Source organism: Oncorhynchus kisutch, linkage group LG1, assembly GCF_002021735.2.
Source record: "Oncorhynchus kisutch isolate 150728-3 linkage group LG1, Okis_V2, whole genome shotgun sequence".
Taxonomy (NCBI): domain Eukaryota; kingdom Metazoa; phylum Chordata; class Actinopteri; order Salmoniformes; family Salmonidae; genus Oncorhynchus; species Oncorhynchus kisutch.
Genome location: NC_034174.2, coordinates 62,009,514 through 62,022,036, shown reverse-complemented (window position 1 = coordinate 62,022,036; position 12,523 = coordinate 62,009,514). Strand labels below are relative to the sequence as shown.

General features: G+C 41.2%; 1 protein-coding gene across 1 annotated transcript; it reads left to right on the top strand.

The window, feature by feature from the left end:
- The first annotated feature begins 4,286 nt into the window (after nucleotides 1-4,286).
- On the top strand, nucleotides 4,287-8,745 carry etaa1a (ETAA1 activator of ATR kinase a). Its single transcript, XM_020481473.2, has 6 exons — nucleotides 4,287-4,648; nucleotides 5,048-5,182; nucleotides 5,296-5,375; nucleotides 5,616-5,725; nucleotides 5,810-7,518; nucleotides 8,004-8,745. The coding sequence occupies exons 1-6, from the start codon at nucleotides 4,507-4,509 to the stop codon at nucleotides 8,126-8,128; spliced, it is 2,301 nt and encodes a 766-aa protein (XP_020337062.1). The 5' UTR covers nucleotides 4,287-4,506; the 3' UTR covers nucleotides 8,129-8,745.
- The last annotated feature ends 3,778 nt before the right edge of the window (nucleotides 8,746-12,523 follow it).

Sequence of the window (12,523 nt, the reverse complement as noted above, 5' to 3'; positions counted from 1 at the left end):
CACAATGCCACAGATGTCTGGAGTTTTGAGGGAGCGTGCAATTGGCATGCTGACTGCAGGAATGTCCACCTGAGCTGTTGCCAGAGAACATAATATTAATTTCTCTACCATAAGCCTCCTCCAATGCTGTTTTAGAGAATTTGGCAGAACGTTCAACCAGCCTCACAACTGCAGTCCATGTGTAACCACGCCAGCCGAGGACCTCCACATCCGGCTTCTTCACCTGCGGGATCGTCTGAGACCAGCCATCTGGACAGCTGATGAAACTGAGCAATATTTCTGTCTGTAATAAAGCCCTTTTGGAGGGAAAAACTCATTCTGATTGACTGGGCCTGACTCCCAGCCTATGACCTCCAAGGCCCACCCATGGCTGCGCCCCTGCCCAGTCATGTGAAATCCATAGATTAGGGCCTAATGAATTTATTTCAATTGACTGATTTCCTTTATAAACTGTAACTCAGTAAAATCATTGAAATTGTTGCATGTTGCATTTATATTTTTCTTTGGTATATAATAAGGAATGAGCAGGGCCAGCTATACCACAAGGACCTTTATTTAATCCAGGTAGGCTAGTTGAGAACAAGTTCTCATTTGCAACTGCGACCTGGCCAAGATAAAGCAAAGCAGTGTGACACAGACAACAACACAGAGTTACACATGGAGTAAACAATAAACAAGCCAATAACACAATAAACAAGTCAATGACACAGTAGAAAAAATAAAGTATATATACAGTGTGTGCAAAAGGCATGAGGGGGTAGGCAATAAATAGGCCATAGGAGCGAATAATTACAATTTAGCAGATTAACACTGGAGTGATGAATGAGCAGATGTGCAAGTAGAGATACTGGTGTGCAAAAGAGCAGAAAAGTAAATAAAATAAAAACAGTATGGGATGAGGTAGGTAGATTGTGTGGGTCCATACATATGGACTATGTACAGCTGCAGCAATCGGTTAGCTGCTCAGATAGTTGATGTTTAAAGTTGGTGAGGGAAAAAAGTCTCCAACTTCAGCGATTTTTGTAATTCGTTCCAGTCACTGGCAGCAGAGAACTGGAAGGAAAGGCGGCCAAATGAGGTGTTGGCTTTGGGGATGATCAGTGAGATATACCTGCTGGAACGTGTGCCAAGGGTAGCTGTTGTTATCGTGACCAGTGAACTGAGATAAGGCGGAGCTTTACCTAGCATAGACTTATAGATGACCTGGAGCCAGTGGGTCTGGCGACTAATATGTAGCGAGGGCCAGCCGACTAGAGCATACAGGTCGCAGTGGTGGGTGGTATAAGTTGATTTGGAAACAAAACGTATGGCACTGTGATAGACTGCTTCCAGTTTGCCGAGTAGAGTATTGGAAGCTATTTTGTAGATGGCATCGCCGAAGTCGAGGATCGGTAGGATAGTCAGTTTTACTAAGGTAAGTTTGGCGGCGTGAGTGGAGGAGGCTTTGTCGCGAAATAGAAAGCCGATTCTAGATTTGATTTTGGATTGGAGATGTTTAATATGAGTCTGGAAGGAGAGTTTACAGTCTAGCCAGACACCTAAGTATTTACAGTTGTCCACATATTCTAGGTCGGAACGTCCAGGGTGGTGATGCTAGTCGGGCGGGCGGGTGCGGGCAGCGAACGGTTGAAAAGCATGCATTTGGTTTTACTAGCGTTTAAGAGCAGTTGGAAGGCCCGGAAGGAGTGTTGTATGGCAACACTTATTCATGTCCTCATTACATGTAATGCAACAAGACCACTCATGATCTGTAAAGTTGTTTGTTTTTTGAAACAATAGGGTGGTTGGGGCCTTGCTCAGAGGGGGGCTTTGCCCTCTATGCAGGGTTAATCAAATAATTAATATGGTACTACCTAGAACCCTCTATGAATGGTTCTACAAATAACCGTTTTATCATCTAAAGGTTATTCCTAGAAGCGTCTATGAAGGGTTCTACCAAGAACCCTTTAATCGTTGGAAGGTTCTTCCTAGAACCCTCTATGAACAGTTTCCCACAAGCCTTATTATCCTTTAAAATGTGATTATTTATGACAATACATTACATATATCATAAGGCCTTTCTTTGAGGGGCCTAGTTAAACCCTAACACAGTGGTGTTAGGAATCTCCTGGTTTACAGGCCACACTAGTCCTGCAAGTCACATTATGCTGGCTTGCAAAGTGATGTGCAATTCCTATTGGAATCCAGCCAGAGTTAGGATATGCAACAATTGGAATTGTTAATTACCCGCAACCTGCATTCAGAATGACTGCCCGGTTAGGGAAGATTAAATACAGACTACCTCAATCATCTAAACTGGAACAACCATGTCAGTAACGTGTGCAATAAATCCAACTGATTGGATTTGTTTAGAAAACTGTTATTTATAGTTTTATTTATTTGTGTAGCATAAAACATATCAACCAATCAATGTACATGCAAAAACACAGATACTACAGTAAAACAAACAATTAAGAAAATCTCCCTGCAATAGAGCATGCTGGGAAATATTATATATGGTTCTATGTAGAACCATTCTTACCTTCCAAAGAATCATCAAAGAACCCTTCATCAGAAAAAATAGTTCTTATGATGATAAAGGTTCTAGGTAGAACCCTTTGCCTTACAAAGAACCCTTGTCTTCCAAAAAAGGTTATTCTGATCAAAACTGTTCTCGGTAGAACCCTATCTCTCTGCAAAGAACCCTTTTGGAACCCTTTATTCCTAAGAGTGTAGGCCTAAGTAGACAATGATTGAGTATAGATTACAAAACATCATCTGAGGTGGCTCTAAAGAGATCTGCTAACCTGAAAGGTCTGTGCTCTTAAATTAGAGCCTGGGCCATTGTCACGGCTCATATTTTAAATATTTTTGGGGAAAAATATTATTTAGCCCAATAGAAGCCTACCCACTCTAATGCAAAAAACAGGTATGTACCTTTTTCCCCCTGACAGCACGGCGATGGATTGTTTTTCAGTGCATAGAAACACAAAGTTTTCTTTAGCACAGCAGGGTATTCTATTCCGAGGCACCCTCCATGAAATATCGTGCATATCTGTCCTTGGACAGAAGCCAGTTGCAGTGGTATGGCATTTCAAAGTGAAGGGATGTTGATGAATGCTAGGGGTTTCGTCACAGTCCGGAATCACCAAGGGATACATAACTAACTCCACCCTCGTTGGAAGCTCAACAGTGTGTAAACACACAGAAGTAGCCTAGAGGAGCCAGCAAATATTTGGCGTATTCTATATGTCCAGATTATCACCCATTGTAGCCTGCAAGGACTTACATTTATCTGTATGCTTATATCTTGCCATTCAAATTTATGCCCACTGGTTTCTGATGAACCCCCACACTGCCAGTGGAAAGCACTCAGGCACAAGAGGAGCAGACAGTGCTGGAGTTCGCTCAGAAATTCCACCAAACTATCACAACTGTGATCTGCAATATACTCCATTCACACCAATGACATTCCCCTAATGAACTCACCAATTAGTGCTTCGCCATTAGGTGCCATATAATCACCTATGGCTAGATAAACAAATTAAGTACGGTCAATGTGTTGAGGTTTGGGGCTCTGTACAGTCATGGTATTCCCTCCAAGGCAAATGACATTTTGGTTTTGAATTTTCCAACAAAAGAGGCCACCAAGGCATCTCCTGGCTGTGGGTTTGACGCTTCATACCTAAATTGGAAGTGACGGGCCTATGGCCCCTGCTCTTTCATCTCACTATCATTTGGGCGGAATGTTCACATTGGTGTGACAGAAGGTGTTACTGTGACTTTTCACCATGCTGTAGCAGCAGACATTGCCTCCAGACCTTTCTGAGAAAGAGCCTGATGAGGCCCATATGAAAAATATTATAGGAGCCACCGACAAAAATGGAAATACAATTCATACAATTCCTCATAAGTAATTTTTTTTCAAGAACAAAAAAGGAAAAAAGTTAAATGTCCATTGCTTGTTTGAAATGTAAAATAATATTACGTTAAATATTTACATTAAAGTTACATAAAAAAATAAATAATAATAACAGTAGGCCAACTGTAGTAAGTAAAGGGGGCGGGTGGGAAGATGGGGCTTGATGATAAACGGACACCATGGCTTCAGAGAAAGCTGTGCCATAAAGATCTAGACCACATAATACACATGGACTATGCTATTGAATATATACATAAATAATAATAATAATACTAATGTAATGTATCCTTTATTTAACCAAATGTAACAAAATAATTCATAACAAATCTAACATTTCCAATTCGGAACAGTAGCTATTTTAGTTGTATGTTATCGTTGTATCTCTATGCATGCTTGTATTTGATGCGCAGCAACAACGCAAATTGGATTCCCTTGGAAAAAGGAAACGTTCTGAAACGGAAGTCGAACTGAATCTTGGGAACAACATGGCGGAATGTTTGAATCTCTGACGTTGTTCCAAAACAACTTGTCTACATTTCGCTATTACACGATGTATTTAAATACATTCTGGTACCTACATATCTTTATATAAAGTTTCACTATAAATGCCAGTTACTGTCCCTGCGAACAATATGACAGACGAGAGCAAGCAAGGTGGAGGGAAACCGAAAACAAACAGACTGAGAAGAAGCCCCAAACAAACGCAAGCAACTCCATCTCTCATTGATTTTCCAAAAACCTGTGAAGGTCAGTAGCTTGCAAGCCACGAATGATGTGTTGAAATGACCAGCCACTGATTCAGCTAAGTAGCTAGCTAAATAGCTATTCCTGTAGCCCGTAAGCTATGAAAACAGCGTATTAGCTATGTAACGTACCTAGCTAATGCACGGTGTTGATCTACTAATGTTACTTGTGCTAGCTAGTTAGCGTATATAACATTACCTATGTTCTAGCTAGATGGTGCCCAAAGCTAGCTAGCTAGTAGCTGAGTAAACTTCACTCCATGTTGAATGAACTTTAGTTTGCTAACTAGCTAGGAGTTAATGGCATGTAGCTAGCTACTTTTTTAGTTTAGCTAGTTAGTTAGCTAACTGTTACCACGTGTGCCAATTACAATTACATAATCATTCACATATCTAACATCAGATTTCAAGACGCCAACTCGTGTGCCAAGATCAAGATACAGCAATGTATTCAACAAAGGAGAGTCACCAATGAATGAATCAGAACTTCAACAGGATATCATTTGGGATGCCACTTCCCCTTCACCCCTTAGGACAGGTAATTATATTTACATGTCAATATAACTATACATGTAGCCGGGCTAAGCAGTGTTACATTTTTTAAGTTTACCTCAGCTTATTTGTCTTAACTTTTTTCATGTTCCTTCTTAGTTAGCAAAAGAGGCAAGAAGTACTCTGCAAATGTTGGAATTGTGGACATTTCTGAAATCGTCAACAGGATAGCTCCCAAGGTTGGTAACACTCTGGCTAGCTAGCCACAAGTGTGCCATCAAATACATTTTTTTTAATGTTCAAACTAGAACAATGTTCATTACTAGACCCAGTGATGTGATTTCTCATACTTCATCATATAGCCAATCTTCTTCATTGGGCTCTCTTAGTATAGTGCTGTTCAATACTCACAGATACTATGTTATGTTGCTCTGAAATATTTACTGTAGTAATATTTGGTATAATTGATCTTATTTAAGCATGGGAGACCTGTAGTTCCAGAGTCATCCTTGCTCCAGTGGATTGGAGACAGTGCTATTCCCTGCACCCCAGAGATGCAGCAGCCCAGGGCCAAGAAGAAATCTCCAAGGTAATCCCCAAGACAACATAACAGTTATTAGAACAGAGCTTGTCACTTGCAAATATCTACATTTGTATTTTTTCCCCCCTACAGGCCAAATAGAGTGGATGACCTTTTAAAGTTGGCAAAACAGTTTGATTTCAACATGTTAAGGCAAGACGAAGAACGAGTCAATGATATGCACGAGCAGAGTTTGGAGCTTCTGTCAGATTCGGAGGACATATTGAATTTAGATGGCAACGAGAACCAGCCTCCGCCATTACTGAGTAATGTCACACCTGAAAGCACACAGTCCGCCCTTACAACAAACAGCACGGGAAACTCCAAAGACCAGATACCCCCTGACCATGAGATGGAAGATGATATGGATTTTTTATTTGATGGACCAACTCAACACATAAGTGGTAACTTAAGTCAGAATTCATTGCCTCGGTCCTTGGAGGTGAAGACTGCTCCCACTGTGTCCTCCAAAGTCATTCCTGGAAAATATCCAGATTCCATACATGGCCACACTTCGACCGTCTCCTCATCGCATCCTGTCAAAAGAAGCTCAGCAAATAATAACTTTGACGATGACTGGGAAAATGATGATTTGCTGGATGACTCGCTGGTTTTTGAGATTACCCAAAACCCAGACTTCTTTGCCACTCCTAATCATTGTTCAACCCAAAGAGGGTCAAATGAAACAAAACATGAAAACATCAACCCCTCAGCCATTTCCAAAAATGCTCTTCAAGGAAGTAGAGACATAAAACCAGCTATGTCTAAAGGACAGAATGAAACTGTGAAAAACAGAAAATCCTTCACGCTTGAAGCAAATCCTAATGTACAAGCAAAAAGTATCCCCTCAGAAGCATTACCAAAAGCAGGGAATGTCCCCGACACTGTCAAACCAACACCACATAGGAACGTACTGCAAAACCAACCAAGTCTCGTTCCAATCAACAAAGCTCTGTCTATGGAGTCCAGTAACCAACTAAGCCAGCAAACGCAGCACCAGTCTAATGGAATAAAGGCTTGGCCGCAGGTGCCTCTTTTTCAAAGTACATCGATCTCAACCAGCTCAAGCACAAAAATATCCACCTCTTATTCAACGTGGCCCCTTCAGGTTGATAATAGCTCTTACCACAAGCCCACAGAGAACAACAATATGAAGGGAACAGGTGTCATCAAGGCCCCAGCTAGCCACATTGTCATTCCAGAGGACGACTTGGACTCTCTCTTTGCTTCTGACTCCATCTGGGATGACAAAGACGATGACCTATTGTGTCAAGCATGTGATAACCTGGAAAGCCAGGTACAGAGCATGGAGGACCCTGTTATCACACACACCCAATCCCTGCCCAGTAATCAGATGGAAAGACAGATGTTTGTCCCTGTCTCTGCGCCTTTGAATAGCAGCAGATCCAATGTAAATCAAACGACCGAGACCACACAATCCAAATATCCCAACATTTCAGTTTATTCACAATCGGCCCCCGGGAACGGTAACACGTTCAATAACGACAAAGTACCTGTTACTGTGGTCTCTGGTTGTAAAAGACAGAGTTACAATTCCTCAGCTGGAAATGTTACCGCTAACTCCACGTATAGGCTACAGAACCCTGCAGCAGGAGAAGGGCCATACCAAAGTACTCGGGTCAAAAGCACTTGTGTAGCTGGGAGCACATCTAATCAACAAGGCACTGGGAGTGGAGCGCGGCTGTCGTCATTCCCGTCACCTGTCTATGTGACTGAAACCCCCACTCGGTTCACCTTTAAGAGACCGTCTGGCTGCACGTCCATCCCTGTGACCAACAAAGGTAAGCTACCGTGAGTTGTCTGAGACGGCAAAGAAATGTGTTATGCAGCTGTGAAAAGGGCACGAATCTCAACTTGAAACGTGTAAGCGCATTTGACATCAATGCTTATTTTATGAGGTTAATGCTATTTGGGGCAGCAGGTAGCCTAGTGGTTAGAGCATTGGGCCAGTAACCAAAAGGTTGCTAGATCGAATCCCAGAGCTAAAATCTGTCGTTCTGCCCCTAAACAAGGCAGGTAACCCACTGTTCCTAGGCCGTCATTGTAAGTAAGAATTTGTTCTTAACGGACTTGCCTAGTTAAATAAAGGTTCAAATTTAAGAAAATTGTTGATGTTAAAACATTTACTCACATTAATTTCGCCCCAGAATACTGAGCCCTTCTATTGCTGTGATAAAATAGTAATATTCATTAGACTTGTACTTCACTGAGAGTCAATGATGGTGTAACCCTCCTCTTGACTCATCTGCTTATAATTTTTTTCCAGCTTTCGCTTCAACCCAAGCAGCTGGGAAATGTTCTGTGGTGGAGATTGAACTGAAGAAACAGCAGGCCAAGGAGAAGAGACGGCAACGGATGCAGACGGCCCACAACCTAAGGGCTCCAACCTGATTCTGGTACAGTGCACATATACAAGAAGATTCCGAATTATAGTTGGACAGTGTTGGCTTACTCTAAACGCTACTCTAAACGCTGACTTGTGCTAGACTGACCATACAGAGCTCTACTATATAGTTGTTGTAGCCTCGTACTACCATCATGATCCCTTAGCAAAACAGAATGTAAGATCGCTAGTCCAGGATGGTTGTACGAGGCTAGAGCTGCTGTGCCTTTGTCTCATAATTTACATCACTCAATCCATTCCTGAATAAGATTTTAGTAGTAGTAATATAAATGTTATTTAGATTAATGTATTAACACAACTGTTAATAAAGCAACTTTTTTTTAAAATAAACTAACCTCTTTTCAGGGAGTATGTTATCAGTTGTGTTTGCAGAGTAGGCTAAGCCTTTTCATTATATTGTATATCAGTTGTGTAAATTACATAGCATCACAAAATGAGCATTTTTCTGACATAAAACACGAGTCGCCTTGTGCTCAGTCAGAAAAACTCATGTTTTATATATGTTATCTTGTTTTTTTACATTGTTTATATGTTTGTCATTTGCACAATAATGAAACTGCCTCAAAAGATGGCACACAGATATTAAAGTTGCAAAAGAATCCCCCCCCCCTTTCCAGGCAATACTGTGTTGTGTACAGCAGTGACATCTAGTGTCCTTTTGTTTCTGTGTCATGGAAGGTCACGCTTCCTTTAGCACACCATCATTTCTCCTTGTGGAATACAACAATTGAGTGTAACAAAACTACTGTCACTACGCACAAAATAACCAGTATGATGCAACAGTCAACGCAGTACAATGAGCTCCTTTAGGACCGGCATACACAGTAATGAGTAGTGCTTTCAACAGAGATGGCCTGCGTCCCCAAATGGCACCCTGTAGTGCAAATAGTAGTAGTAGTAGTAGTGCACCAGTTTTGACCAGGGCCCATAGGGAACTAAATAGGGAGTGGTGTGCCGTTTTAAGATGCACACATGGTTTAAGCCTGGTTTATACCTTTCTTGATCTTATTATCCACATAGCTGTTGCATCTACACATGCAAGTAAAATGTCTTGTCTGTCAACATGGTGACCAGATATCCCGGTATGTACATGTTCCCTGTATGTACATGTTTTTTTACGGATATTCTTTCAAAATAATGTCAATCTGTTAATTTTAAGACAATTAATTTATAGACCTGTATAATGATGATTTCAATGGCTTCATCATCCAGATCTGTTTACACTTGATTGATATCCAGCTACAATGGTTCCCCGACTACCTCCGGAGTTGGTCAGGAAGATCTGATCACAATTAGATAACAATGTGTGTCTTAATTGTCTACACCTGTCTAAAAATGTGGGCACAATCAGAATGTGGACAAGAAAATAACAAATTATACCTGTTAGAACCAGGTATAAACAGGGCTTTGGGAAGGTTTGAAAGCGGTTAGCCTTCGACTACACCATACATGCAGTTTGGTAGAGCGTGTGAGTAGAGACCTGAACCCTTTCAGCGTCCTGTAACTTGGGATCTTATGAATCCTTCAGCCATAGTCGAATTTCAGTTTGCACTGTGGGAGCCTCAGGATCTGAACAGTCCGCTCATTTGGATTTGGCCCCACTTCAATCACATCCACACCATGTATCACTTTATTACATAGATCCTTTACACTCGGTAATTCGAGGAGCTGTATTGGTCTGCCTGCAAGCTCTGCTCACCATGTTGATGGGACAAACCATAGACATTAGAGACAAAGGAATTTTAATGTAATGTATATGGTAAACCCTTCAATCCAGTGCAGATAGACACACACCACTCAAAACCTTGAGGGAATCTTACTGTTAAAGTGATGCTCCAGGGCTTTTGTATAATTTCACATAGTCGTTTTGGAGGTAGTGCTTATGAGCTAAACATTTAAAAAATATATATTTTGTGAATTTGTAAGTGCTTAAGATCCGGGACTGCATCTAAGTCTGTAGTTTGGCAAACCATTCAACCCAGCACACACACCACTGTGCATTTCAGTTTCATTCGAGGAGTGCTCCGAGGCACCTTGCTCAGCAGCCCAGCCCTATGCAGTCAACCCATCCGGACGGACTCGTCGGGTCCAATCATTAGTAGGCTGGCAGCTGTCTGATGGAGAGGCTTGCTCCCCACCCCGGCTGGGGCGCATGTAAGGAGAGTCGCATTATCATCAGACTGGTGTGTAACTCTACCGGTAGTCTGGGTGCACAGCATTGTTGCTGCAAATCAGTGGCACCAAGATGCCAATCTACCTATTGGACTTACAATGCTATTGTTTATTTTTTATATATCTGTAAAGGGATTTGACTAAACCCTCTTGCCAAATGTAAATAACAATATTTCACAGTTCACTATTGCAAATGTTTTGTAATGATTTCACCTATACGACATACCAAAGGGGAACAGTTTGTGGTTTTATGGCCCACCTGACACTTAGAACAAGATAGACGAAAGTCTTCACTGACGATAATGTTTCCCTGTTGCAGCCACCTGACAATCGCTTCAGGTCAAATGACGTTATCTGAGAATTGCATTGAACTCCCAATGACCCCTTCTTTGCCCCAACTCAGTGTTCCATTAATTAGTCTCATCCCAATCAGTCAGGACACTGATACTTCGAGGCTTCCTTCATCAAATCGAATCTTATCGACATGGGATGTTGATACACGGTGTTATCTCACTGGATTAATATTAGAATGGATGCCGAGACCAAGTTTAGTCTTGATAGATGGTAATTAATGTATTTGGTTTCTTTAACGCTGCATAGTCAAGGAACTACAGACTTTTGGTACAACATTTGCTGACTAAGCTCAACTCCATGGTGCAGGGTTTCTGATGAACTCCACCACCGGAGTTGAGCAGAGACCAGACTTTGTGGAATTCAGCTCAGAATATATTGATTCGCCCAGGGTCAATACTTAAAAAAAAAAATGTAATTATGAAACGCTTACCTTCTACCTATGTTTTGAAATCCATACTTTTTTTATTAAAAGTTAATCACTTTGCTCGTTTCTGTTTCTCGAAGATGGCAACTTTACACCATCTGTAGATTATGATTTTATGAGTATTTGGAGACAGACCTGCGTAATTGGAGATTCAACTGGCACATTCACACTGTTGCCATCTTCGAGAAATAGAAACTAGCAAACAGTCGGTTGTATTTGATTAACGTTCATTTAAAAAGTATGGATTTAAGCAAACAAAAAGGCACGCAACTATAAAAGGACAAACATAGGTACAAGGGAAGCGTTAAATAATTGACTTTTTTTTAAAAGTATTGATCTTGGGCAAATCGATATAGTCTGAGCTGAATTACACAAAACCTGGTCTCTGCTCAACAACGGCGCTGGAGTTAATCAGAAACTCTGCACCATGGAGTTGAATTTAGTAAACTAATCCAAAAATAAGCATTTTGGATATTAACGAACATGGTTCCCATGCAAGGTGAATAATCTTGAAGGCTCAATCAGTAATTCTTATTACCCAACATTTTATTGTACAGCAAACAAATATACAGGTGATTTGATGAATGGCTTTTGAACACCCATAGGGCACAGGCTACTTACGAGCGAACCTCATTAAGAGCTGGAAAACCGACATAATCATGAAAACACTAGTGGGCTGCATGAAATTTTGTGGAACTAAGTAGCTCAGAGTAATCAGAACCACATGAAGCTCCACTGGGAGATCGGTCAGAGAGTGGTTTTCATTAACAGGGAATCTATCACCAAGGGAGTTGGGTTTTTGGAAAGCTATACATTCTCTTTTGGAAGGGAATTCCATCACACGATTCAAGAATGACAAGCTACTTTTCTCAAAGGCTAAGAGATGTGTAGTTCCATTACGACCAACAATTTGTACTTTACATTTAAATAATTGACCACCCCAACCCTGTCAAGCAACTCTCACCAAACTTTCTATATTCTCCAAAGCCAACCTACACTTACTTCTCTATTACGCGACAGTTTGCTTCAGGTTGAGCTATAAGTTCTGGTCTAGAAGTTCTGGTTTAGTCGTTCACACCTCAGAGAAATTGATTATGACATCTGTACAAATGAGGCAGATTTTCCCCCCATGCTAGCGTAGCTGTAGGATGTCTGGAGTTCATTCCAACTTGTGCTGTCCCTTTTCAGTAACCTGAGCTACTAAGTCTCCCAGAGGTTTTCCTTACAGTATAAAAGGTCCTCTAGATCGACCAGAGGTTCAAATCGAGTACGGGTTCCTTTCATGAGAATAAAGGTGCAACAGTTGGCGCTTCTTCCACAGGTTCTATCCATGGCCATATCAGTACTGCTGGGATTTACTAACAACTACGGTCTTTGTCGAATGTTCAATGAAAGCTTTTAGATGCTAAATGTTTAAACGTTCCAACAAACT